Here is a 24529-nt window from a genome sequence, read left to right on the forward strand (position 1 = left end):
TTGGAAGGAACTTTGTTTGCATTTCTTTACTTTTCTTAACTAAATTAATAAAGGCCAATATATTGGCCTATTTTTATTCTTGAAAAGTTAAATAACAGGGGTGAAGCCAACATATTCAATAATATAACCTAAGTTTTAAGCACAAGAAACAAACATGCTATTTGGTAATCTTACTCAAGTGATTTCCAGTTATCGTGAAGTACAAAAAAACTATCATTAATTGACATTCGTTCTTTAAGTGAGGATAGATCCTCCAAAATCAGAACTATTTCTCCCTATCAACAGGAAGAAATGCATGCCATTGGGGAACAGAGGAAAAAAAAAATCAGATTACGATTGGTAGGGAACAGTAAAAATTATTGAGTGGCGGCCTGCACGTCTGCAGACTGCAAATAAGTCCATGGTTCGCTTTTTGTTTCTTTAAACCTAGTGCTTTATTTTTCTTTTTGAGAAAAAGAAGAAGAAGAATAATTACCAAAATATAAAGCATAGTGTATTATTTTTGGTCTCAATCATTGTAAACTAAAATAAGCTGTAACTCCAGTTGTACTAGCCTAGACAATATGTAAAGATTCACTAAATATACAACTAAAGAAATTATATTTCTTTTGTAAAACAATATATATACACGCAGGGGCAGAGCAATCAGTTGACGTATGGGTTCGGCTAAACCTAGTAACTTTAGTTCAAATTCTATATTTGTATTAAGAAATTCACTAAATATGTTAAAAAATTAACTTCAAACTCAGTTACTAACACTTGATGTTACTATCCTAGAATTAGAATTCATAAAGTTTAAATCTTGGTTCCGCCTTCTGTATATATAATAGCGTTTTAAAATAATATAAAGTGAACATCAATCAATTAGGAATATGAAGTAAAATTTTGGAATATATCAACACTGTTTATAAAATGGGAAAAATAACAAAACGCAATTTTGATTATTTCAAAGTGGACCGGAGATATTGGAGTAGCGTCGTTTCGTATTTTGCTCATTGAATCAAATCAAAGGTTCCAAATGGTCAGTATAGAAATTAATCAACTTGCATGAACAAGCTTACAATAATTGTACTCTAGGAGTATGATTTAATTTATTTATCTTGAGAATACATTTGAAAGCCTTAGTCGCAGGAAGAACGTTTTGTTGGAAGATAAGAGGCCAATAGAATTTTAAAAAAAATTTAAATAAAACCATTACCACACTCCACAATCATATTTTTTTAACAAAAAGAGTATACAGTGTAATTTACGACAAGTGTTTATTGACTTTCCTGGAACAAGGTAATGACGGAGCATTACACTGTTTAGATAAGCAATATTTTTTATGTATATAAGCTATATATTGAATTTTGTTAAATTGTTTGTATACATTTTGATTGCTTTTAGAGAAAATCCTGGCTCTTACATTGCATGAAAAATAATTTAAAGTAGATGAACAATAAAAACAAGAAACCAATAATCCCAAAACTTATTGAAAAATCGAGTAGACTTTTCAAAGATGTTAGATCAAGGCTGGAGCGGAGGATGTTGATAAGTACTTTAAGCTTTTGCTCATGCTTTAATTATGTATATGTATATATATATATAAAAGAATAATATATGGTTTGAAGATACGATCAATTTCCATCCTTGTAATGATTTGAGTTTCTTTCGGACACATAATTTCATTGGTCTTAACAAATACTTGAAGGCATAAGATTTTGCGACATGAAAGAGCCGTTCGTGTCTCATGCGACGAGGCTACCCTAAAAAATTTCGAGTTTGTCTTTTGGCTCCACTACCTTTTTAGAGGGTGCTTGCTTATATATAATCCGTTCTAATAATTTATTTTGTCTCTTACTTGATGTTTGGTGATTTCAAACAATCCGAATTTGCATCGTGTAAGGCCTACTAAAGAAGAAAACGTTTTTTATTAAATAAGAATTTCTACCAGGACATTTTTTTAATTACCATAGCTCAAATCTAAAATCTCTAATATCTACTACCACTTGATTGCATTTGAAAGCTAGACTTGTAAAACGCGTTTTCTCATGCATTATAGAAGTACTCTTCAAAATATATCTAACATTGAAATTATAATTTCCCCCATGATTCGCCAGATAACCCTATTAGTAATGTTTCTTTTTATAAATGCGGTGAAAATTATTTTTCCCTCTAACTTTGCTTTTAAATTAATAGTTTACACATTTGGATAGAAGTGTTAAAACTGAAACTAAGTTATTGATCTGTTTATACAAAAATGCTTTTTTTTCTTCAAATGGACTAAATATTCGTAAATCTGTTAATAATACAAGAGAGCTTATTATTGCAAGATTTTTAATCCTAAATTGACTAAAAAGCAAATTAATTTATGTCTCAACCACATTCATTAGCCAAAATTTCAACCACAGTTGTTGAAAAAGATTTTAGCTATTCATTTGTGCTTGTAGCCAAAATCCTGATGATTATTGTAACTTATTGTTAAAGCAAGCCTTGTGATTATAATTCTAACGAATCACCGGTATGTGTCGCCAAAGTCCTGACAAGTAGCATAACTTATTGTTAAAACAAGTCTCGTCCAATATGAAATAAGAAATCCTAGAGATCTGCCAGATTTTCTCTAGATTCTGACATAACTGTTAATTTTTGTACCTTTTTTTTAACGAAGTCAATGTTTTAGCGGTGGCACCCAAAGACCCTATTTGCGAAAATCACCCCTTATGAAAGAACTGAACCTGCCCCAGGACACATAAGATAGGACCTAAAAGCCTAGGAGCTACATCCACTCCAGTACTAGTATATACTTGTACAGCTGGAAAATACGAATAATTAAAACGTTGCCTCTAAACAATGAATACAAAGAATAAATCCATTTCTGATAACGCATAACAGACAACTTGATTAGTTGTGTAGTTTAGTTCTTCTTCCCCTGTTCCTATGAACTACGCATAGTACTGACATTTTTGTGTTCAAATTTCTCTCTTCCCCCTCAAGTTGCAAGAGCAGACCCCACTCCATCACCCCCACTTCCGTTCAACACTTCTTGTGGAGGACTGGCAGTGAGGGCGGGGAGTCTGCCCGTATTGCCTGAAAATACTTGGACCGCTATCTTGCTGTCGAAGGTTTAAAACCCGGAGAAGCAGAACCTAAAGCTTGACGAAAGTTGACTTTATATTCCATACGTCATATTCACTTGATTTCATGGTAACATACAGACATTATTGACATGATTAGAAGATGAACAAGAAAAGAGAACAATGTAGACATCAGGGATGTACTTAAAAGTCCAAGTACCCCGCAAGAAGTGAGTAAAGTTCATCAATGATGCAAGCAATAGATATTTTTCTTAACCTTCAAAATAACATGCATGAAGCTTGGCATAAAGAAGTTATATTCTGGGACGAAATGTTCCTATTAATGTGAGTACCGGCCTGCAGAAAAGGCTAAAAACATCTCTACATAGTTTTCCAAAATATCCGAACTTTTCCTGACATATTTACATGGAAATGATTTCCCGAGGAGGAAAACATTTCTTAGGCTTGCATATCCTTGTTAAATCAAATTCTTCATATTGATCACATGATTTCATCAATTTCAGAGTCATTAACAGAATCTAATCGATTACAAAAACAATGAGAAGACGCAATATTATTTCATTTCAGCATGTTACTCCATTTAACTACCAAACAGAATTAACTAAAAAACCAAACAAGAAAAAGAAATGGGAGGAAAGAGAGAGAAGGCTATCAATGAGGTACAGGGGAGCTGGGCAGACATTAATCGTTGTCATAAGACAAGTTCTCTATAAATCACAGGATACCAAGAATTTGTTTCCACCCAAAACAGTGACATGATGACAACAAAGATTGAGCACGTACAAGCAGCAGAAGAATAAGCAACTCTGTCGGTCCCGTTGATGAGTGATATATAGCCGTAACTCACGCCGCCAAAAACTTTATGGCCATAAACTTACCACTATTCATTATCAGGCAGCTCCTCATCTAGACCACTCTGAGCAATTCTATAGTATAGGATACCCATGGTTGCCATGCAAGCCCTGCACGAAAGAAAGGAGAGAAGTTTCATGCCAACCAAAAACTAAACCTAATAATAATGATAATAATACACATAAACTTTACATTTACGTCTAACAACTAGCTTTATCCTGAATCGACAGGTAATCTTAGGGTGTCAGCCAGCAAACTTCTTTTCTCTCCGGGAGGTATTTTTTGTCTTTTTATTGTACTTTCTATTGAAGCTGGGTTTGTGAACCAGATTTTTATCTATGTTTATAACTTGCAGTCTTTCCATAGTAGTAAAAGGGGCAGGCAACTATATTTGGAAAATTTTAAATACTAATACTGTCCTGATGCTAAATCAACAGAACTAAAGGGCAGGTGACATGATGACATGTCAATCTCTACAAGTTCATAACACTAAGACAAAAAATTAAACATGGTTTCAAGATCTCCTAATCTTCAAAGTATCATCTATCAAGCCTTCTACCTCAACTATTTTCTATTTAAATATATGTACAATAAAGAAGCAGAATTCAATATAATAAAATTGATCAAGAAAGGAAGCAATAAAATGGGAATCCAAGAATGAGAATCAGCATTACATGATCGCTATAATGAGGAGGAGTTTTCTTGGATCCATTCTTGAAGACTTGTGATGGCGCTGACGACCTTCAGTGACTTCATCAGCATTTGATCCATCTTTTCGTGGTGGTGCAGTTACTGGTAGAATTGGTAAGGAACTCGACCAAAATGGGATCAATGATCTCAGAAACTTATGGCGAAATGAACCTGTTAATAAAAGACATTAGTTTGACAACAACCACTACATCAGTTGGGTCGGCTACAACCACTACATCAGTTGGGTCGGCTACAACCACTACATCAGTTTGGTCGGCTACAAGAATCTTATATATCTAATCCGCTCTGTTTGGTTTGTCTCATTCCCTATTCAGTAATTCATCTTTTAGGACAGGTGATGTTTCTCTAAAGCTAAGAATTCGCTAAATCTCATGCTCCCTTGCATTAATAAACAGATCTCTGTCTAACATCAAAGACTCCTGACAAGTACCAGACTTAATGTAATTATACCACAACAACTAAACTTAAATCCAAAGTAGTTGATATCACTTATATGGATAATGTTCTTTGCTAAGAAAGTTACGGATTCCGAGAGATTATAGGTCTTTTCAAACAACTTTACTCCATGTGATTAGGTTCAACTGATCCCCTTTTACCTATTAAATCACATTCTGGCACGGAACGGCTGGTGCACTTGGAGGTCTACCTCATCCCTGTTTTAAAGACTTAGTTCGACAAATCTCAAAATCACAATACAACTAGCATGAATATATTAAGGTAGAGGTTTCAACAAAGGGGCCTTTGACAGGAAAAGCTCCAAGAAATACAGAGAACAAAAAGCTAGTTCATCATACTTCCTACTTTTCAGAAAAGTCCCAACACTTTCAAAATGAGACCGATAAATACAAAGTTCCAAGCGGCAAAACTATCCCAGAAAAATAAAATCAACAATAAGGGCATAGGAAAAAGTATAAGTTGCAAATTGATATTTTTTCTTTCATTTGACTCCTGGAGCTCACTTAGGAAAGATATACACATTATCAAAAAGGAAGAGAGCTCACCCCTCTTTGTGTACTTTTTCCGCTTTCCATCTTCATCATCAGCAAAGTATGATATTTCAGAGTTTTGCCTTTCTACTTGCACTGTGTTCTTTCGTGTGGTGGCTCCAGGCTGCGAGGAGTGTCATTGTGAATAAGATGCAAATTAACCCAAACAACAAACAAAATCAAAATCTGCAGTACGTAATACGCCTCTTCCAACATTGAAAAAAAAATTGCTTACACCGGAAGGACTTGTGCTTTTCATGAAATTGGTCTCATGATTAGGCACAGATGAAGGTGCTGAAGTGGGGTCATCTATCTCCACAATGTCCATGCTTGCAGGTTTGGAAGAACCTGTCACAATTGCAGCTAATCCTCCAGAATCTTTTCCACCAGCTGAAACATGCTTCAACGGATCAGAAGCAAAAGCAGGTGGAGGACCTCGAGGGTCTGTTCCTGGCAGAGTCACTGGATGGTTTCCAAACAAATTTTTCTCCAGGCCAGTCTGCAAAGCAGCAAAAGATCAGCATGGCCTTCAGTACCACTGGATTCACAACTGGTTTGTTTGCTAGAAGATGGATTCGCTACCCCCACCCCCCCACCCCCCACACAAACCAACCTCTTCCCCTCCTAAAGCGAAACAGAAAGCAAAAAATCCCGTAGCCAAGATACCACATAATACCATGAAATTTTCATCTAACGAGTGCCAGCTAATGGACATGAAATTCAGGTATGATGTACTACGATCAGAGTCTGGTTTGCAGAAGACAGAAGGTTCACATGGTAGCCAATTAATATGATGGCACATAGATATGACAGAATATAAATTGAATATTCATACATGCAGCAGTTAATACTACACATGGTGAAATGTCGAGAGTGTATTCCAGTAAAATCAAGATAAACTAGAAAGTTCATTTTCCATTATGGTTGAGGTAAACTGATCAAGATGTTTTAATTTAACACTGACATGAGAAAATGACTTATGACGTTGATGGGCTGACCAAATGTAAGGTCTAAATCAATGTCACTTCAACCAACACGCTAACATTGCTGTTTAAATCTTCAGTACTTACCATTCATTGTCCCCCATTACCATATGTAACCTACCTCTATGCCAACCAAATATCAGAAAATGATCTAAAGTAGTTCTCCACAGTAAGATATTTTACATGGTATGCATTTCAAGTCGCACAAACGACAAAACACCCCGTAAAGATAAAAATTATTCAAAACATGAGATATATTACTTTAAAAGAAAAACAAAGAGGGTCGATAATTAAGTTATTAACAAGAGGGTATGGATGGACAAATTCAAACAGAAAAGCACAGTGAATACTCAAACTTAATTGTGCCTTTTTTTTTAATATTGTGACTTTTTCACAAGACAGTTTTCTTGAACCACTTAAATAGTAAATGAAGTGCAACCAGCAGTACAGTGCCTGTCTAACCAAAAGTCCTATGCATTTATCACACTATTATTTGTCAACCCTTATTAAGAAATTAACATGCTTCAAAAGATAAAACCTATTTGCTACTGAATACTACTCTGCGCCAAATGTCATCAAGGCAACTGACCATAGTCACTACATACAACTGTGAAAACAAACCTCCACGACCAAAAGGGAAAGTAAACACAGTAACAAGGAAACACCCACCGAGCTTCACTTGGTGAAGGAGATATAAAATCACAATTTGATTGCTTAACAGCCATCATGTCAGTAAAATAATAACCTTAGCTGTCACAACCCTGCAAAAGTGCACTTCAACAAGGAGACAACTAGAAGTTCAGAAAGATCCTGAAGGAGTCAGCTAAACCAATGGAAGGTGTTTAAGCAGCATTATGAAAGTCTGGATCAAATCCAGTATCAGGTTGTTTTTCCTATAGTAGTCCAAATAAGCTACTTTTATGTGAGTTTCTCAGCTCAAAGAAGCACACAGACACAAAAGGTTATAAACATTTTATTACTAGAATCATTTAAAATAGTTTCGCATGATAATCCAATTAACATCGTATAATATTCTCAAATCAGGCACCAAACAGAAGCACCTCCATAATCATGACAAAGCAAAAATATCCCAATAAATAAATAACCCAAAAGGGCACCTGCCTGCAACTGACAACAGAATTACCTGCATAATAGCTTCTTTCAACTTTGTATGAAGGCGTGATCCTGAATCTTTTACACTTTTAGGAGGCCATATCTGCATCAAGAAAGCACCTCCTGGACATCAATCGTGATTGAGAATGAATACAGCCAAAATAAGCTTAAGGCCATGCATCAGAGCAAATTAAAACAACACTAAGCTTTGATGCCAATATATCCAAAGTGGAGCATATCTAATGATCTCAAAATGGCTATTCCTAAACTCATTTTTTTCTGCTTATCAATAAAATAATCATCTTTTTTTATAACTGAGAAATCCCAGAGGGTCAACGGCACAACATTCGGAACTCGGGGAACTATGGGACTGCCCCTCTACCTTTCTCCGCTTAATTACCAAGCTTTTGTCTATGGCAGGATTCAAACCCGTGACGTGCGCCGTACCCACGCATCACAAGCTACGCTCTTACCACTAGACCAATGCCCTTTGAGCTAAAACAAAACATCTTTTAGCCTCTTAACTAGAACAAAAATCTATTAGTTAACCGGTTAACCGCAAAAACATAAGATAGCGACTCCATGCGCAAACAGATTTAAGTCAGAAAGTACCAGCTAGACATCCATCCTATCCTCCTTTAAACAGCGAACACTCACGAATTCATTGAGAAATAGACTTGCGGATAATGGAACATATATTTTCTTTTCTCTTTTTACTGCTACTTCTGTTAAATTCTTTAATGAACAGGAACAAAAAGCAGATGGTGAAGTGCTACAAAGAGTCTCTTCTAATTCAGGTGACTACTAAAGCTCTTTTCAACATAAATTCAATTATAACAACTCAAGTCACCATTTTGAGATCATTAGAAATGTTCCACTTTGGAAATAACCATTTTATTTTATTGATAAGTAGAAAAAACCAGTTTAAGAGATAATCATCATTAGAACGGTCTCAAGGCAAGCATGTTGTTAAATAACAGTTTAACTGGCTAAAAATTGTTTAATATTTTTGCACTGACTAATGACATATGAAGTCCATTAGAGACTCGACTTGCCTATTCTTTTCTAGTCTCACAGGCTTCCACCCTCCATGCTTTTTTTCATGAACATGTTTATGCTAATACACTTGCGGAATTGTCTATATCTCTCTTTCTCTCATTTCTCCTTTTATGTTAAGTACGGCATAATCCCAGACTCTTCTCAGTATGTGTGGCTCCTTTTTTCCAGAGAAAGGCTCATTATTTCATCACATATGCAGCTATGAATTTACATCTTGGTTAGAGATTTTCGCTAAACATATCATGGAATTGTCATTGATTAACCATTTCAGACTATCATTGATATCTGTTACTAGTAATTGTTGCATTATGGTTTGAATATTTTGTGATTAAATGACAAGATTCTCAATCTATTCAACAAGCATTCTGGCAGATCCACTAATAAAGAGATGTGGTCTTTCAATAGGCCACCAACATAACCATCATTTCAACCTGATTTCTTTAGTAAACATATATTTGGAAGGCTTTTCAGTAACTGCAGATAAGATACTGACGATGTGTTAATGACTCTTACGTATCCTAGCAAACGACCACTGCTGAAATTCACACCTCAATCCAGCCATTTCTTTTCTTAGGGCTAATGGAACACAGTTCAAAACTTGGTGGGTACTGGGGCCGCCCCACTACCCTTCTCCACTTAAATATCAGGCATTTGTCTATGGTGGGGTTCGAACCCGTGACATGCGCCTAATACACATAAAACATGTTGTCGTCTTACCACTAGACCAAAGCCCTGGGAGCCTCCGATCCAGCCATTTCTTCCGGAGAAGTTTCTTGACAATCAACTTCTTATGAACAAGATCAACATAAAATAATTGAATGATAACTGTGGAAGGCAGAACATACCAAAGTTGAACATGCAGGACAGACATAACCAGCTGGAGCAGTGTGTGGTGGAAAAGATTTTATATGCGAAACCAAGCAATTTGTATGTATTACATCTGCAAAAAGCAACCACCAGAGTAACGCAAAAAGCAACCACCAGAGTAACTTATACTGTAAGAGATGTTAGCAACTTGTTAAGGGAGCGCATTTTATATATCGCAATAAAATTACATACGCAAGCAACCCAACCGAGTTGTCCCAGCATCAGTTCCCTCTTCAAGCACAGAGTGACAATGGCAGCATTTTGGAGGCCAATCATACTCTCCATCTATGACCCACTCTGAATAGGTGCGGATCTGAAATTGGGATTTCTTAAAGGAAATGCAAAACGATGGAAGACAGAAGAAAGCAAGTGGACCTCATTTGACGCCAGATAAAAAATAAAAAAAACAGCTCGACAAGAATGTAACAAATAAAAATTGATTAAAAACAATGCAACAAGGTAGATAGCATAATCCAGATTCCCATGAAGGATATTAACCGATCAGGTCTCAGAAACATTAGTGTACAATACCCAACAGAAAAAAAAAATGAACAACAATGCATATATCTTGATCATCATGAACTTCGTTAGTGGATCAAGTGAAAACATCAGCATCGCCAATTACATCAGAAATTCGGAATGACTACTCAATCAGCATACCAGTATTGGCTTTGATCAAAATCGCTGATGAGAAGATTGATTACATTGGCACCTTCTAACTTCTTCAAGCTACGTTCTCAAAAAGCTCTTTCATAATATAATTAGCCATTAATGATAAATCAAACATATATCCTATCAAACAAAAAAGATATTGCATTCGATGGCTCCAGAATTTGGACCAAAAATTGAAAGATATGGCTGTTTTATGTATACAGATATCAGTGGAATCATATAAAAGTTCCATCACTTCACCGATAAATAAAATTTGCATGTTGATGCACAAATAACTGCAAGCAAATGGATTCCAATACTAAGTAACTTAATATCGTAAAGAAAAATAGCAAAATACAATACCACGCATATTTGATGCTCAGGAAAGCATATGCATTCTCCACAAACAGGGACTTTGTGCACAAAACAGTATAATTTAGTTGCCTGCAATCCAATAAAATTTTCGCTTCAATTAATCATACAAAACATCACCAGTCAAATTCGTCAATGACCATGAATCATGAAATTGCCAGCAAACAACCCAGCCATAGCTGAGAATTTAAAGGAAAAAATTTGCAAAAATATAAACAAAGCAGTTTCCTGTGTACAAATTTAAGGATATAGAAAATTACAGAAAGGTTACTGGCGCTAAATATATGAATCAAAGACATACAACATCACCAAAATCCACTAGATTTAGTTATTGGAAAAGAATGCTAGTGTTCAAATCACCACATATTTTATGTCTAGGAGTATTCTTCAGCTATTATTCGATTCGTCCTTTAAGTTAATTTTTTTTGATAAAATCTTGCCTTGCCTTTGATGTTAGGCTTAAGCTTAATCCTGTCAATTCTTTCACTGGCGTCCTGGAAACCGTTAATTCAAATTCCCTTTCCAGATACAATACAAATAATAAGAATACTAGTAGCTGAAATTCAGTAAAATTAGCAATGTAAGCTTGAAATGACAATTATAAACATCCGATCCGATCAAATTGCAATAGAAACGCACATTTTCGAAATTTAAAAAACTGTTTGATCATCTAAACTAACAACTCATCTATCGCATACCTTTCGACATTTGCAGACCACCATTGCATTGGCTAAAGTAACAGTGAAATAGATGAGTTTGAGATCGATAAACAGAAAATTGTTAGGGTTTTCAGGTTTCGGAGAATTCGAATTTCGCAAATCAAATGTGGAGACTCCAGTGTTGTGTAGCGGAAACAAATTCAGATTTATGTTTAGTTTAAGGGGAGTTTACAGATCCGTTTCGGTGTTTGGAAGTTGGGATTGGTTTGATGACGATGGAGCTGCTTACTTACTGGATCGCTGGAGTTTGGGCTTAGTTTTGGGCTTTCTTTTGGTATCCCAAACCACTTGAGGGGGCTATGTCTACAAAGGTAACCATTTGCATTTTATCCCTATTTTTTTAAAATATAATATGTGCAAATATAACACTTTGAAAAATTACTTTTCGTGAGAATGTCACAATTAGGGTTCTAAAGCCGTTTGGACATGATTTGAAATCACGAGATAAAATTATTTTTGAACATACAATTTGAATTTCGTAAATAGTATTTTTTTTCTTATAGACATAAAAAACCCTCGAGTTGTGAAAACTATCAAAACTTTCTCAATTGTTATACAATCTTACCAAATGAGCAAGTCATAGTTCATAACAAAATTAATATCCTACTGGAAGGTCTTTCTAAAAAATACAACATCAATTGATCAAACTTTAGTTCAATAAAAATAAAAATTTAACATGAATAGTAATATAACTACTCTTTAATATAATCCTTCCACATAAATAAAGGTTAGTAGAAGTTAATGAGGTGGGTAAATGGCTGGTGGGAGTAATTGTTAAAAGTATCTACTAACTTATGGGTCTTATTTTACAAAATTAAAACTTATGGGTCAAGTTTTCTATTTAAAAATTTTGAAATCATGATTTGAAATTCCAAATCATGCCTTTTTGGATGATTTGAGATTTCATGTCATGAGATGAAATCAATGTTTGGACATGCAATTTCATCTCACGATATGAAATCGTATGTCCTAACGCCTACTAACTCTTAGATTGCACAGCTTATAGAACCTTACAAAATTATAAATTGTGGCTACATTTTTCCATCAAAATTTTCAATTTGCTTAAAAAAATCTTTGAAAAATGGTCTAAGAGGTCCATAAATTATAGTAATAGAATACAGAGAACCTTCATGTATTTAAAAAGGGACAACCCACAAAAGTTTCACAAACACAAAAGCTTTTATGGGATGGGTCAGACCAAAAATGAAGACTCCAATTACTTTTTTCTTTTTTCCATCCGCTTTAGGATCAACTAATTCAGATTTGCGCTAGAAAAATTTACTTTGGACTAAAGCACTATTTTCATACGTGACTTCATCCCAAAATTCGAATCTGAACCTTTGATTGAAAGTGGAGGGCACTTCAATTTCCTTCGATTGAGAGAATGACTATAAAATTCCATAAACGCCTATGTAATTCATGAAATAACTAGCTTCATTTATTATTTTATTTTTTTGTTCGAGAAGAAGCAATAATCTCAATTGTTATTTTAATCGTAAATGAGTCCATCATGAATCAAGGATGGGAGATGCACAATTCACTCCATAGCATCAGACATAGAACCTACAGCCCGGGCTAATATATGGGCACACTGATTCGCCGACCGTTTAATAAAAGACAAAGATATAGATGTAAAGTCACATATTAGTGCTTTACAATCTTGCAAATAATATCAAAATAAGAATTGTCGCTCTCAGTTTTTTTCAATGTTTGCTTGGCCAAAAGGCAGTCCATCTCAACAATAATCGGGGATGTGCAGTAGTGGTTCTTCAACCAGCTCAAAGCTTCACAGACTGTTCGAATTTCAGTCATTAGCGCATCGTATGAAGCTTCCAATGGTGAACTAAATCCTCTAACAAATTTTCCATGAGTATCACGGATTAACATACCCGCCCCTGTCCTTCCAGAGTTAATATCACACGAAACATCAATGTTGCATTTCAGAATAACCAGATTAGGAGGAAACCATTTAATAGTAAAATCAGGTTTCAGACACAGAATAAATATTACCACTAATACGTGCTGTCCACTCTTGCCAAAAGCGATTGGCTCTATGTATAACAGTGTTTGGCCGTGTATTTTTACCATTCCAGATCAGGTTGTTGCGAGCATTCCATATCTCCCAGAGGAGCATGATAGCCTCATGTAGCTGATCACGCACCACTACATGTACTAGTGTTGTAAACCAGTCCATTAACGAGCTCCCCACCGGCCGCCAGCCCAAAGAAGACTTAAGCCAAACCTGCTTTGCTGTATTACACTTTACTAGACAATGAAAGACGGTTTTGGCTTTATGAAGGCATGCAAGACAAACATTCTACTGAAAGACTTTTCGAGCAAGTAAGCTATCACCTATCGGTAATACTCATTTCCCGCCAAGCAAAATTTTAGACCTTTAATGGCATTTTTAGCTTCTAGATTTTCTTCCAAATATCGCCATCCGAACTAGGGATATTATTTTCTCGTAACACCAAATATCCACTCTTAATAAAAAATTCAAAAAAAAAGGAAGAAGACAAATTGTGTTTGTTTATTTTTCAAGAAGTTTAGAGCCATTGAGATCATGCCACGTGTCCCTGTTAAACGGAACCGTTAGACGCGGGGGTATATATGACCAAAACGTTAATAGCGGAGGTATATATCATCGAAAAAATAAACGGGGATAGTACAAGGGTATATATGACCTTTGCCGTTTTTAAAAGAATGGAAAAATAATAAACTGTGCGTTAGGATTACATTTTCAAAAACCTTCAAGTTCAAACAGCGGATTTGAATTTAAATTTTCAATTATTATTATAATGATAAATCTTTTGATGTTTGGTTTTAGATTTGGTTTCTCCGAAGTAGCCGTAAGTGGTAAGGCAGGAAAAACAGAAAAGACGTTAGGGCGTACCCCACCTTTTTAGCTCTATCCAAAATTTAAAACCCAAAACAATCAGTACACTATCTATCTGGCCCCAATTTGAATTCAAATTCTGGAAGCATTCATCTGACCATTTTTCTCATTTTTCAAAAACACACACTCTCTCTCTCTCTCTTTCTCCATCCACACTCTCTGCGAAACCCTAGTCACCACTGTATACGCTCGCACAACCACCTCTACTTCTCTCTCAAATCAATCATTTAACGGCGTTATCATGACGGCGGTAACGCAGTCTGCCGGAAGAGAGCTCGAAAACCCGCCCAAAGACGGAATATCCAATCTCCGTTTCTCCAATCACAGTGATCACCTTCTTGTTTCTTCTTGGGATAAGGTTAATTACTCTTCGAATTTATAAATCCTGAGTTCATTTGATTTAAATTTAAGCAATTCATTAGGTTTAGATCTTAGTTCGAATTTTAGTTTGAATTTTTAAGTGTTTGAATACTTAGGTAGCTCCTTAGACTTGTCAGGATATTTCATTTAAGTCACTCTGAACTAAGTCCTGTTTCCAATTGAACACCTCAGCTCCTAGTAAAGTGTTTCAATTAGAGACACTTTCGGTTCTAATTTTAAGAAACTTTTTACGTTTGTTTTCATTCGTCTATTAGGTAGTGCTAACCACATAAATTATGTTTTATCTCTTTTAGTTATACGCATTGTCAGACTGGTTATGTATAAGCCTTGTATTTTAGTGTGATTTTTAAGTTTAATTGCTTTTGCATTTTATTAGACGGTTCGTTTATATGATGCAAGTGCCAATGCCTTGAGAGGAGAGTTCATGCACGGAGGTGCAGTGCTTGATTGTTGCTTCCATGATGACTCATCTGGATTCAGTGCTAGTGCGGATAATACCGTTAGAAGGTAATATAAATGTCGTGTTTTCTACTTTACTTAGTGTTTGGATACAGTGAATGTCTGAGTTATCCTGGTTAGACAAATTGGTGAATATTATTCTATTGCTTTTCGCTGGGATTTACTCCCTCCGACCCAAAATACCTGTCACATTTCACTCTTCGAGAGTCGATTAACTCCATATAAAATCAAAATTTAGATAGCTGAAAACTATACGGAAAGTACTATAAGTAGGAATTCTTATCATAGTGGTATGGTGAAAAATACATGTTGGTCAAAGTTCATGCAGTTTGTATCTCGAGAAGCGAACATGACAAGTATTTTGGTACAGAGGGAGTAATGTTCTATACTAATTTCTGGGCTGTCTTGTTACTGCTTACAATTTTGGCGAGAAAAAAGCGTGATAATGGTGGAAATCAGATAGTGAAGACAGGCCTTTTCAGTTTCAAGCAGTTTCCTGACAATACATATCATTATCTTGTGTTAAGATTGTGAATGGCTATTGTAGTTTGAGAAATAGTCATCATAACCATCCATGTCATATTATTATTTCTTATTACTGCATAGCATGTAATTGAACATTGACCTTGGTTTTAATAACTTTCTCACTGGAAAATGTTTCCCCCTGCTCTAGGCTTGTGTTCAATTATGGAAGAGAGGATATATTGGGAAGGCATGATGCACCTGTTCGCTGCGTTGAATACTCATATGCAACTGGTCAGTTTAGATATTCATAGCATTTACAATTTTTGATTGACTGTCTAAGTTGCTTCTTTCTGCTCTAAGATATGACATATTCATTTGCAATACAAGAAGATTGGAAAAACATTACCAGTCAGATAAAAACTTATCTTGTGCATTCTGTTTTGCACATTTCAGCTTTCAAGTAGGCTTCGGTGAAAATTGAAAATCTTTTACATCTTTTCACATTTCAATCCTTATACTTTCTGATAGTAATACACCATTCACTTTTTTTTTGAATTACTTTAGCAATTATTTGGCTTGGTGTGTTTCAACTGATAGCCAAGGTAATTTTTTTGAAGAAGAGTTGTATGTGCGTGCAATATATTGGTGGTTTTATAGAAGTTTTTGCATTGGAAATGGTTCCAGTCACGACTCATGTTCAGCGTGGCTGGATAAAGAAGTTACAGGTGCTCTTATCTGTTTTGTTTTTTCTCCTTTTTGTCACCTAACTCTTCAAGATATTGCTACTGCACATTCCAATGTTTGCATTAATATCCCAGTATGTCTCTTACTATTGTGGTCAAATATTAACTTTATCTCATGCATCAGTTAGTATGATATGGAAATATATAAAATGTTGATTGGAAATCTCATCGGTGGCATTCTATTATTTCAGCTCACGCTCAGTATTTTTTGAAATTTGGCTCCAATAGAATTATGTATCCTCTTGTGTGGCATAGGACAAGTGATAACTGGTAGCTGGGACAAAACATTAAAATGCTGGGATCCTAGAGGTGCAAGTGGACAGGAACATACTCTTGTTGGAACTTATACACAACCAGAGCGTGTATACTCTCTCTCCCTTGTTGGGAACCGTTTAGTAGTAGCAACTGCTGGAAGGCATGTGAATGTCTATGACTTGCGGAACATGTCTCAACCTGAACAACGGAGGGAATCTTCCTTGAAGTATCAAACTAGATGTGTGCGGTGTTATCCCAATGGAACAGGTTTATCCCTTAACCTATATTTGCTGCTTCATTATATAACTTTAATGGCGCAATATTGGGCTTTTGGTTGGACGGTTTCTGCTTCTCACTATCTTTCAGCTAGTTGCAGATCACTCTAATGATTGACACCATATCCGGGTCCATTTTCAGCATATTTGACTGTCAATTATCAATTAACCCCAACTTCAATAACTCTGAGAATTTTCTAGTAATGCTTGATTCACGTACCTCTGTTTAAATTAAAATGAAAGAAAAGGAAAAACAGAAACCCATTGAATCATGCTTGATGTGGCTTCTGTTCCATAGCGCTCTGTATTTCATAGGACAATAGAAAGGTATCTAGAACTTTGCCTGCTTTCATAGGAAATCCACTCTATGCTGTTTCAAATTTTCAGAGTCGAATAAATAACAAGCACTAGATGTATCAATTATATATCTTTCTGGAGTCTTAATGGTCAAAATAAACTTATTTGTGTAGTTCTGTAAGGATTGAACTATAAATCACCCATGTATACTTGCAGTTTTGTGATACCTGGTGGTATCAGTAAATAAGCTAATCTGATTCAATAAAAGAAAAGAGCGGACAATCCCAAATTTGAAATTCACCAAAAACCACATTTACATCACTATCTGTATGTAAAATATTCTCTGAAGTCTTTCATTGATGAATAGTATTGAATGTTTGGAGCATATTTCTAATGGCATATTTGTTGTAAAGTTTTAGGCATAAAGAAAATTAACTTATTGGATATTGAATGTTAGAGCTTCAAAACATTAGGTTCAGATTAAGACTTCTGCTTTTGTCAATTTTATGATTTCTTTGGTGCATTGCCTGGTTGTTCTCATTATAAGTGGAATTTGCAGGCTATGCTCTAAGTTCAGTTGAAGGTCGGGTCGCAATGGAATTTTTTGATCTCTCTGAGGCCGGTCAGTCGAAGAAGTATGTAAATTTGCTAACAATCTTTATCCATATCGTAGTTCCTTTCAAGAGACTTCTTATTTTTGTCTTCTTGGTTTCTCGTGGCACTTCCCTACATTCCCAAAACAGTTGCATATTCTGGTTAACACTTTAGACCTTAAAAAATAAAATCAAAGAAAACAAAACGATAGTGTTAATTTAGAAATTGGCACTTTCCAGTTAGATCATTTGTCTGTTTGGCATCTATTCATATGTAGTGACTTACTGTGCAGATATGCATTTAAATGTCATCGGAAATCTGAAGCTGGAAGGGATATCGTCTACCCTGTAAATGCGATTGCATTTCACCCTATGTGAGTTAAAACTTCACCTCAACTTTATTTATTTCTGTGTAAATAAATGGAATCATTTCACATTCAGCAAAATGCTTTTTCATGATATATTTCCTTAAACAAGTGCAGTAATGGAGCAGTACATGTATATTTGTATACCCAATGGATCGAATTTTATAAAGATGAAGTGGTTTTATTGGCATGCCCTAGACAACAATGGCTGATGTATCTAATGATACATCTCATTTGAACATTTACTGCCTTCAATGCTGACATTTCAGAATGAGCGGTTCACCTAATATCTGAAGTCTTCAATTAATCTTTGTCTTGGATTTATGTTAACAAAGTAGTTTAGCAATGTTTTTGACTTTTTGTTACTACTAACATTTCATGTTCTAGCTGTTGATTCCAAAATTGATGACTTCCTGTTTCGTGAAAATAAATTCCTTGAGTTTGTTTGTTTGGTTCATTGATACATTTCAGCGTGTGACATGTATTTTTGGTTTTATGCTGTTGACTTGATCTTAAATGTTCTTGGGTAACAAACCTTTCCATGTGAACTGCAGCTATGGTACTTTCGCCACTGGCGGTTGTGATGGATATGTTAATGTCTGGGATGGTAACAACAAAAAGAGGTTATATCAGGTAATTATTTATTAACATGTCTTTGGTTTCTATCACTCTGTATCTAACTGACTGATATGCTGATTGATTTTACTGGACCAACCTGCAGTACCCTAAATATCCTTCAAGCGTTGCAGCATTGTCATTTAGCAGAGATGGTAGACTCTTGGCTGTAGCATCAAGCTATACATTTGAAGAGGGAGAAAAGCCGTAAGAATGAACTTCTCTTATCAGGCTCATTTTTATTTTGTAATTTTTTTTCGTTACTCTCACCTTGCCATTAAGCCTTAACTGTGGTTTACCCTTGCAGCCATGAGCCAGATGCCATATTTGTCCGCAGCGTAAATGAAGTTGAAGTGAAGCCAAAGCCAAAAGTTTTGCCGAATCCTAACACATGAAAAGTAGAAGCTCCTCCTCAATCCTTTCTAATGGTGAACTTGTTATCATATATTGGCGAAAAAAAGCTTTATCTACTTCGTGTCAGTTTGAATTCCAGGACTCTATTCTCTTGACTAGAAGTTCTAGCGAACACTTAAAAATTTCTAATTATCCTCTTAGCTATTGTACCATTTTGATGACATTCTGCCGTCTCATTCTCTATAAGTAGAGCAGTAATAGCATAATGGCCTTTGTTTCCATTGGTTGTTTAGTGTTTTTTCAGATCGACCTGGGTTCAAATGTTTCAAGAATGAAAAACAGTTTGGCCTTTCAACCTGTGTATATTTGTTAGTACACAACAGTCCGCACAGGCATAATTTTTTTTTTTTTTTTTGTGAAAAGGCCAGAAACATCTATCAGAATTGAAAACCAATTAATAGTATAGTCTTGAGCCAAATAAAATTCTAGGGAGTACCAATGGGAAAAAGAAGATCAATGCCGCATGTATCTATGAGTCAATAAACCTAATGTCATTCAGTTGAAACTATGAATATATTTGAGGAATATGTTGCCCAGGATCTACTTATGAGTCACCAAGATTGTACTCTTTTGGAAATTGAGTATCAGAGCAACCCATCTTACCCCACTATTAGGAACCTTAATTGCTACAGATTCACAATACGGTCGAGCCCCATAACTGGGTAGAACCGCTTACTAGTAGGAGGTCTCGGAAATTAAAAACTTGTTACCTTTTTTGTTTGGGAATGTTCCAAAAATATACGGTCTAAGACACTCCACCCAGGTAGTTATATTTTTAGTTTACAGTCTGATATACTTCACTACTACTATGGAATAAAGTATCAAGAACCTACAGGTAATCCACTTCCCAGCTCATTATTCCTTTTACACTATTGAACTTTCTCTTTCCCGTTCACTTTATTCCATTTTCACTTTAATAGTAACTTGATTTCCTTTCAGATAATTGTGGTGTCGTGCCAATTGGTGAAGACCTTAACTATTCTATTACTATTAGTTAATCCGGGCAACAACTGAAAAAATCATGTTGATATATACTCACTCGCATTTGGTGTTTGCATCAAACAAATTTAAATTACCATGTTTAAGTGTTGTAATGAAGTGTAATATACATTAATTAACCATGATTAAATAATAATTGTGTATATTCAAATACATGTTATGTATTTTTTAGTAACACTTGATATAGATATGTTATGTATTTATTAGTAACACTTGATATAGATAAGTTTTACCATTTATGCTTTCCATAGACAAATACGGAACCAGTTATTCTCTAAAAGTGTCAAAAATGACATTTTTTCTCACTTAGCTAGAGATTAGAGAATAACTGATTGAGCGGTTGTATCCGAAAAACACGATCAAAATAATTAATGCGCCAGTACGGATTCGATGAATTTTCTGATACTACTAATAAACACATGATAAAGACGTCTAAAACTTAGGAAAAGCAACTCTTTCGTTGCACCAGTACTTTATTCGATGAATGAATCCTTGATACTAATAAACACATGATAAATACGATACACAACTTTTTTTTTTTTCTGTCATGTCTACGAGTGGGCTAGAGTTAATTTTTTACAAGTAATCATCAACTTTGGCTCCTACTTTTCTATTTCCTAATTTTCCCCGTGAGACAATTGTATCATTCGGTGCAAGTAAAAAGAAAGTAAATATGTTATAGAAATAGCTAAAGCCAATCTAATACTATACATATATATAGGATATCGATTTAAATTAAATACATTAGCTTAACAGTCTAGCTAGCTGGTGTTAAAAGCTATGAATGCAATCACGTCCATTATTTTCGGTTCGAACTATATATATGTCCAAACAATTTTTTCAAAAAACTATAATACATTTGCTAAGCTCATAAAAAATATAGAAAATACGTAGTATTCTGCATCTATTTATTATCTTAATATCTTGACTACATACTTTGCTTAGTGAGAAGAAAAAAAAAATAAGTCGTAAAATGATTTGTGGGAATAATAAGGTGCGCACAACTCGACATGACGATACAATTATGGGGGTGGGGGTGGGGGGGTGGCCGGGTGGGTGTAGTGGAATTAAAGTGAGAGTGGATGGAAAGGAGGAAGTTCGATAGTGTAAAGGAATGAGTTGAGAAGTGGATTACTTGTACATTCTTGATACTGTCTTGATATTTCCACGCTTAATAGTGAAGTGTATATATGGTGCAATAAAGGCCGCGTATGCTGTATACTAGTCTTTGCCTTAACGGCATAGTCTTCTTATTTGCTGATTCAAAGCACACGCAATTAGCTCTATTTGCTATGCTTGTTTGTTATTATCTTTCGGAGGAAGTAACCTTTTTTTTTTTTCAGCGTTGGAGTTGAACTAAGAGAGACATTGGTTGAAAACATTTTAGTATTCTGGATTAAAAGGGATGGTAGATTTTAATAAGAATAATAATGTTTGAATGGATAAACATTACTACTGAAGTCCCCGAGTCATACACTAATGAATCACGGAACTTTAGTACCCTAAAAATCCACATAACATATTTTTAAGTTTTTTATTTCCTCTTCATTTTATCTTCCAATTGTTGGTATACCACGTCGGTATAATCAAAGCTAATTAAAGGATAAATTCACTTGATTAAACGACGACGTCCGAAAGAGGCTCACTTACGTGATAAACGTTTTAACCTTCATTTTGGGAGTTGGGTTCGTGTGTCACGTTTGAAATAAGTGAGGAACCACTATTAGATATATTTCCTAAAGGGATTGAGGTGAAAAGAACAAAATATCACTTTCACTTCAATTATTATATCATAGGTTACAAAGAAATGATTATGCTGTTATTATTGCTAACATGAACTTAGAAGAGAGATCTACATAATACTTGTTGTACGTTTTTTTTCCTTCCCCCCCCCCCCCCCCCCTTTTTTTTGGGGGGGGGCGGTTGTTATTTAGTTAAGTAGGTAAGGAGTGCATATTGAAAAAACTAATCCCAGCATAATTAAGAAAACATAACAGCCGCATTACTCGAAACAGTGTGTGGTTTGATGTATTAAATAATTCCCGCATTAAGTTGTGGGAGATCTATGCAAATTATTATATGCGGACAAAATGTGAAATAAGAATATGAAAATTAAGTTAAGATAATAATTCCCTTTTAAATTAATTAATAATTCATGGAGTATTAACAATCTTTTCATTTTTAATTACCGCATAATAATTCTAATTTCATTTTAATCACTGCATAAAGAAATGAAAGGTTGTCAATGAGCTGGTGGAGTAATGACAGTTTGCACTTTGCACTACATAGCTTTTGCCAAGTAATTTGCGTTTGCCCAAAAGTATACAGATAGAACCAGATCATAATTTAAACTTAAGTCATTCCTGAGCAAGTATGCATCAGACACAAACACCATAATTATAAGTGAAAAATGATATTCTTATAATTAGAATTGTCTGATTTGATTTAAAAGTCGAGTACGGGTAAATAATCTCCGTAAATTTGGTGTGCAATTAAATTTATTTTGTCAACAAAGTTGGTGCTTGGACGGCTCTTCTCTTATCTTTTATTTACTTGTCCCTTATATTCAGGAACCTACCCTAGTATAACCCATATATATCGTCACGTGTTGTTATGTGATTTCTCTTCCTTTGAAGCTATCCTTGTCCACGTGTTGCAAAATCCGTCACCCACCACATATACATGGTTGCGTGCCCTGCTTTTGTCCTGTTGCCCTCAAGTTAATATTCCACACTCCTCTCTTTACTTCACTTAATATTCTTCATTTTTTTTGGCATCTTTTGTTGCCATGGAGAAGAAGCAACTTTAAAACATCTTTCATTAAATTAGCGACCGCATGGCGTCAAAAATGTGATACATATATGTCATTAAACAATAATAAAAACTTAAGATTTTACAATTAGTTAATGTAAAGTATGATTTTACAAGTATTTTTCTATAGCATGATTCCAATTAATATATACCATGTCAAAGGTGCTGAGTGTGTTCATACTCGGCCCCTCACAAACTATATCTGTTATTTGTGTATGAACAACGTATGTACTTCTTCATACATTACATTAGAGCCTGAGATGTACATACTTTATCACAATCTACTTGAATCGCGAAAAAAGTACTCCCTTCATTCCACTCATGGCTGATTTACGCAAATAACCTTTTTTAAGGAGGAAGTGCTTCCTAATAGATTTTTTTTTATATCCAGAGCTTGAATTCGAGATCTTCGGTGGATGGATCTTATCCGTTCCACCACAATCCTCTTTGATACAAAAATTAGAGTTCTATGTTGTAGGGACCGAAGTACGACGATTAAAACTATTTAATTTTAATAATGTTGTAAATTAATTCGAATACAAATTAAATGGCTAATTAAAAAATAATAAAAGTCATAATAATTAATATAATCTAAAAAAAATTATGATCACAAGATAACACCTCTTCAAAATAATAATAGAATCATATAGAATTAAATGTTTGGTCAAGCTTTTAGGAGAAAATAAGTTCTTGTAGGAAGTAGCAGAAGTAGTTTTTCAAAAGCTAAAAAAATAATTTTTGGCCAAAAACATTTTTTTTGAAAAGCACTTTGAGAAAAATACACTTAGAAGCACTTTTTAAAAGCTTGACCAAATTCTAATTGCTGCTCAAAAGTGCTTTTAAAATTAATTAGTCAAACACAAATTATTTTTCGCTAAAAATACTTTTTTTTTTTTTAAATAAACTGATTTTATAAGTTTGGCCAAACAGACTATAAAGACCGGTAAAAAGGGAGAAAAGATTGTGATGATAAATCAGTAGAAAACCCTCATTGGTGGAACAAAGAAAAGGACTTTTTTACGACTCTTTAATTAGATTTACGTGTTTGAATAACTAAATGTGAAATAGTATGACAATTAATTTGTAAATGAAGTTGAATTCCTTCTCACTTATCCACTGTTTAAAATATTAAAAAGAAAAAAGTGAAATAGGCAGCAAAACGGCTTCAGCAATTGACAGGTAGTAGTACTATATGCAGAGATAAATAAATATCTAGGATTTTCTACATTACTGCCATTGTTCCTATCTAGAAAGTACTTCATGTCAAAAAGTACGCTTTCTTACCAATTCCATGAGATCTCTTACATTCTAGAAAACTGTGTAAATTAGTCAAGAACAAACAGATAGAACACGTGGCTAATTGTTGGGAAGGTTTGTTAGAAACGTTTGAACTTAGGTGTCTTTCTAGATGGATGGCCAACCATAAAGCTGAGGAAGTTCATGAAGAAGGCACCCTTCATAAAGTCTCATGCCGTCTACCTAGACTTATCTATTGATATATGTTAATTTTAAAAATGGAAAAATTATTGGGAGAATATAAGCACATTCTTGGAGAGGAATTGCGTTTTTTAATT

At 34.8% G+C, this 24529-nt stretch overlaps 2 protein-coding genes across 2 annotated transcripts; one reads left to right on the forward strand and one right to left on the reverse strand.

Annotated features, from left to right (window-relative positions):
• Nucleotides 1–3600: 3600 nt before the first annotated feature.
• On the reverse strand, nt 3601–11625 carry LOC132598948 (uncharacterized). Its single transcript, XM_060312112.1, has 9 exons — nt 11367–11625; nt 10660–10740; nt 9838–9958; nt 9624–9718; nt 7751–7822; nt 5859–6122; nt 5639–5747; nt 4601–4787; nt 3601–4036 (listed from the first exon to the last, which is right to left on the reverse strand). Exons 1-9 carry the CDS (start codon nt 11388–11390, stop codon nt 3955–3957), a joined length of 1035 nt encoding a protein of 344 aa, XP_060168095.1. The 5' UTR covers nt 11391–11625; the 3' UTR covers nt 3601–3954.
• A 2697-nt stretch (nt 11626–14322) lies between these two features.
• On the forward strand, nt 14323–19364 carry LOC132598949 (mitotic checkpoint protein BUB3.1). Its single transcript, XM_060312113.1, has 9 exons — nt 14323–14641; nt 15041–15171; nt 15797–15879; nt 16587–16853; nt 17718–17793; nt 18045–18125; nt 18671–18749; nt 18838–18938; nt 19039–19364. The coding sequence occupies exons 1-9, from the start codon at nt 14525–14527 to the stop codon at nt 19124–19126; spliced, it is 1023 nt and encodes a 340-aa protein (XP_060168096.1). The 5' UTR covers nt 14323–14524; the 3' UTR covers nt 19127–19364.
• Nucleotides 19365–24529: the final 5165 nt, after the last annotated feature.

This window comes from Lycium barbarum, chromosome 6, assembly GCF_019175385.1.
Source record: "Lycium barbarum isolate Lr01 chromosome 6, ASM1917538v2, whole genome shotgun sequence".
NCBI classification, from domain to species: domain Eukaryota; kingdom Viridiplantae; phylum Streptophyta; class Magnoliopsida; order Solanales; family Solanaceae; genus Lycium; species Lycium barbarum.

What these genes read in the sequence shown, in the direction of transcription:
- LOC132598948 (XM_060312112.1), bottom strand. Translation starts at nt 11,390, where the DNA reads ATGGTGGTCTGCAAATGTCGAAAG. An exon ending in CTGAGCATCAAATATGCGTG is followed by an intron (nt 9,959 to 10,659) that starts GTATTGTATTTT and finishes TCCCAATTTCAG; the next exon opens with ATCCGCACCTATTCAGAGTG. An exon ending in AAAGCACAAGTCCTTCCGGT is followed by an intron (nt 5,748 to 5,858) that starts GTAAGCAATTTT and finishes CACTCCTCGCAG; the next exon opens with CCTGGAGCCACCACACGAAA.
- LOC132598949 (XM_060312113.1), top strand. Translation starts at nt 14,525, where the DNA reads ATGACGGCGGTAACGCAGTCTGCCGGAAGAGAGCTCGAAAACCCGCCC. An exon ending in TGAATACTCATATGCAACTG is followed by an intron (nt 15,880 to 16,586) that starts GTCAGTTTAGAT and finishes TGTGTGGCATAG; the next exon opens with GACAAGTGATAACTGGTAGC. An exon ending in TTTGAAGAGGGAGAAAAGCC is followed by an intron (nt 18,939 to 19,038) that starts GTAAGAATGAAC and finishes TTACCCTTGCAG; the next exon opens with CCATGAGCCAGATGCCATAT.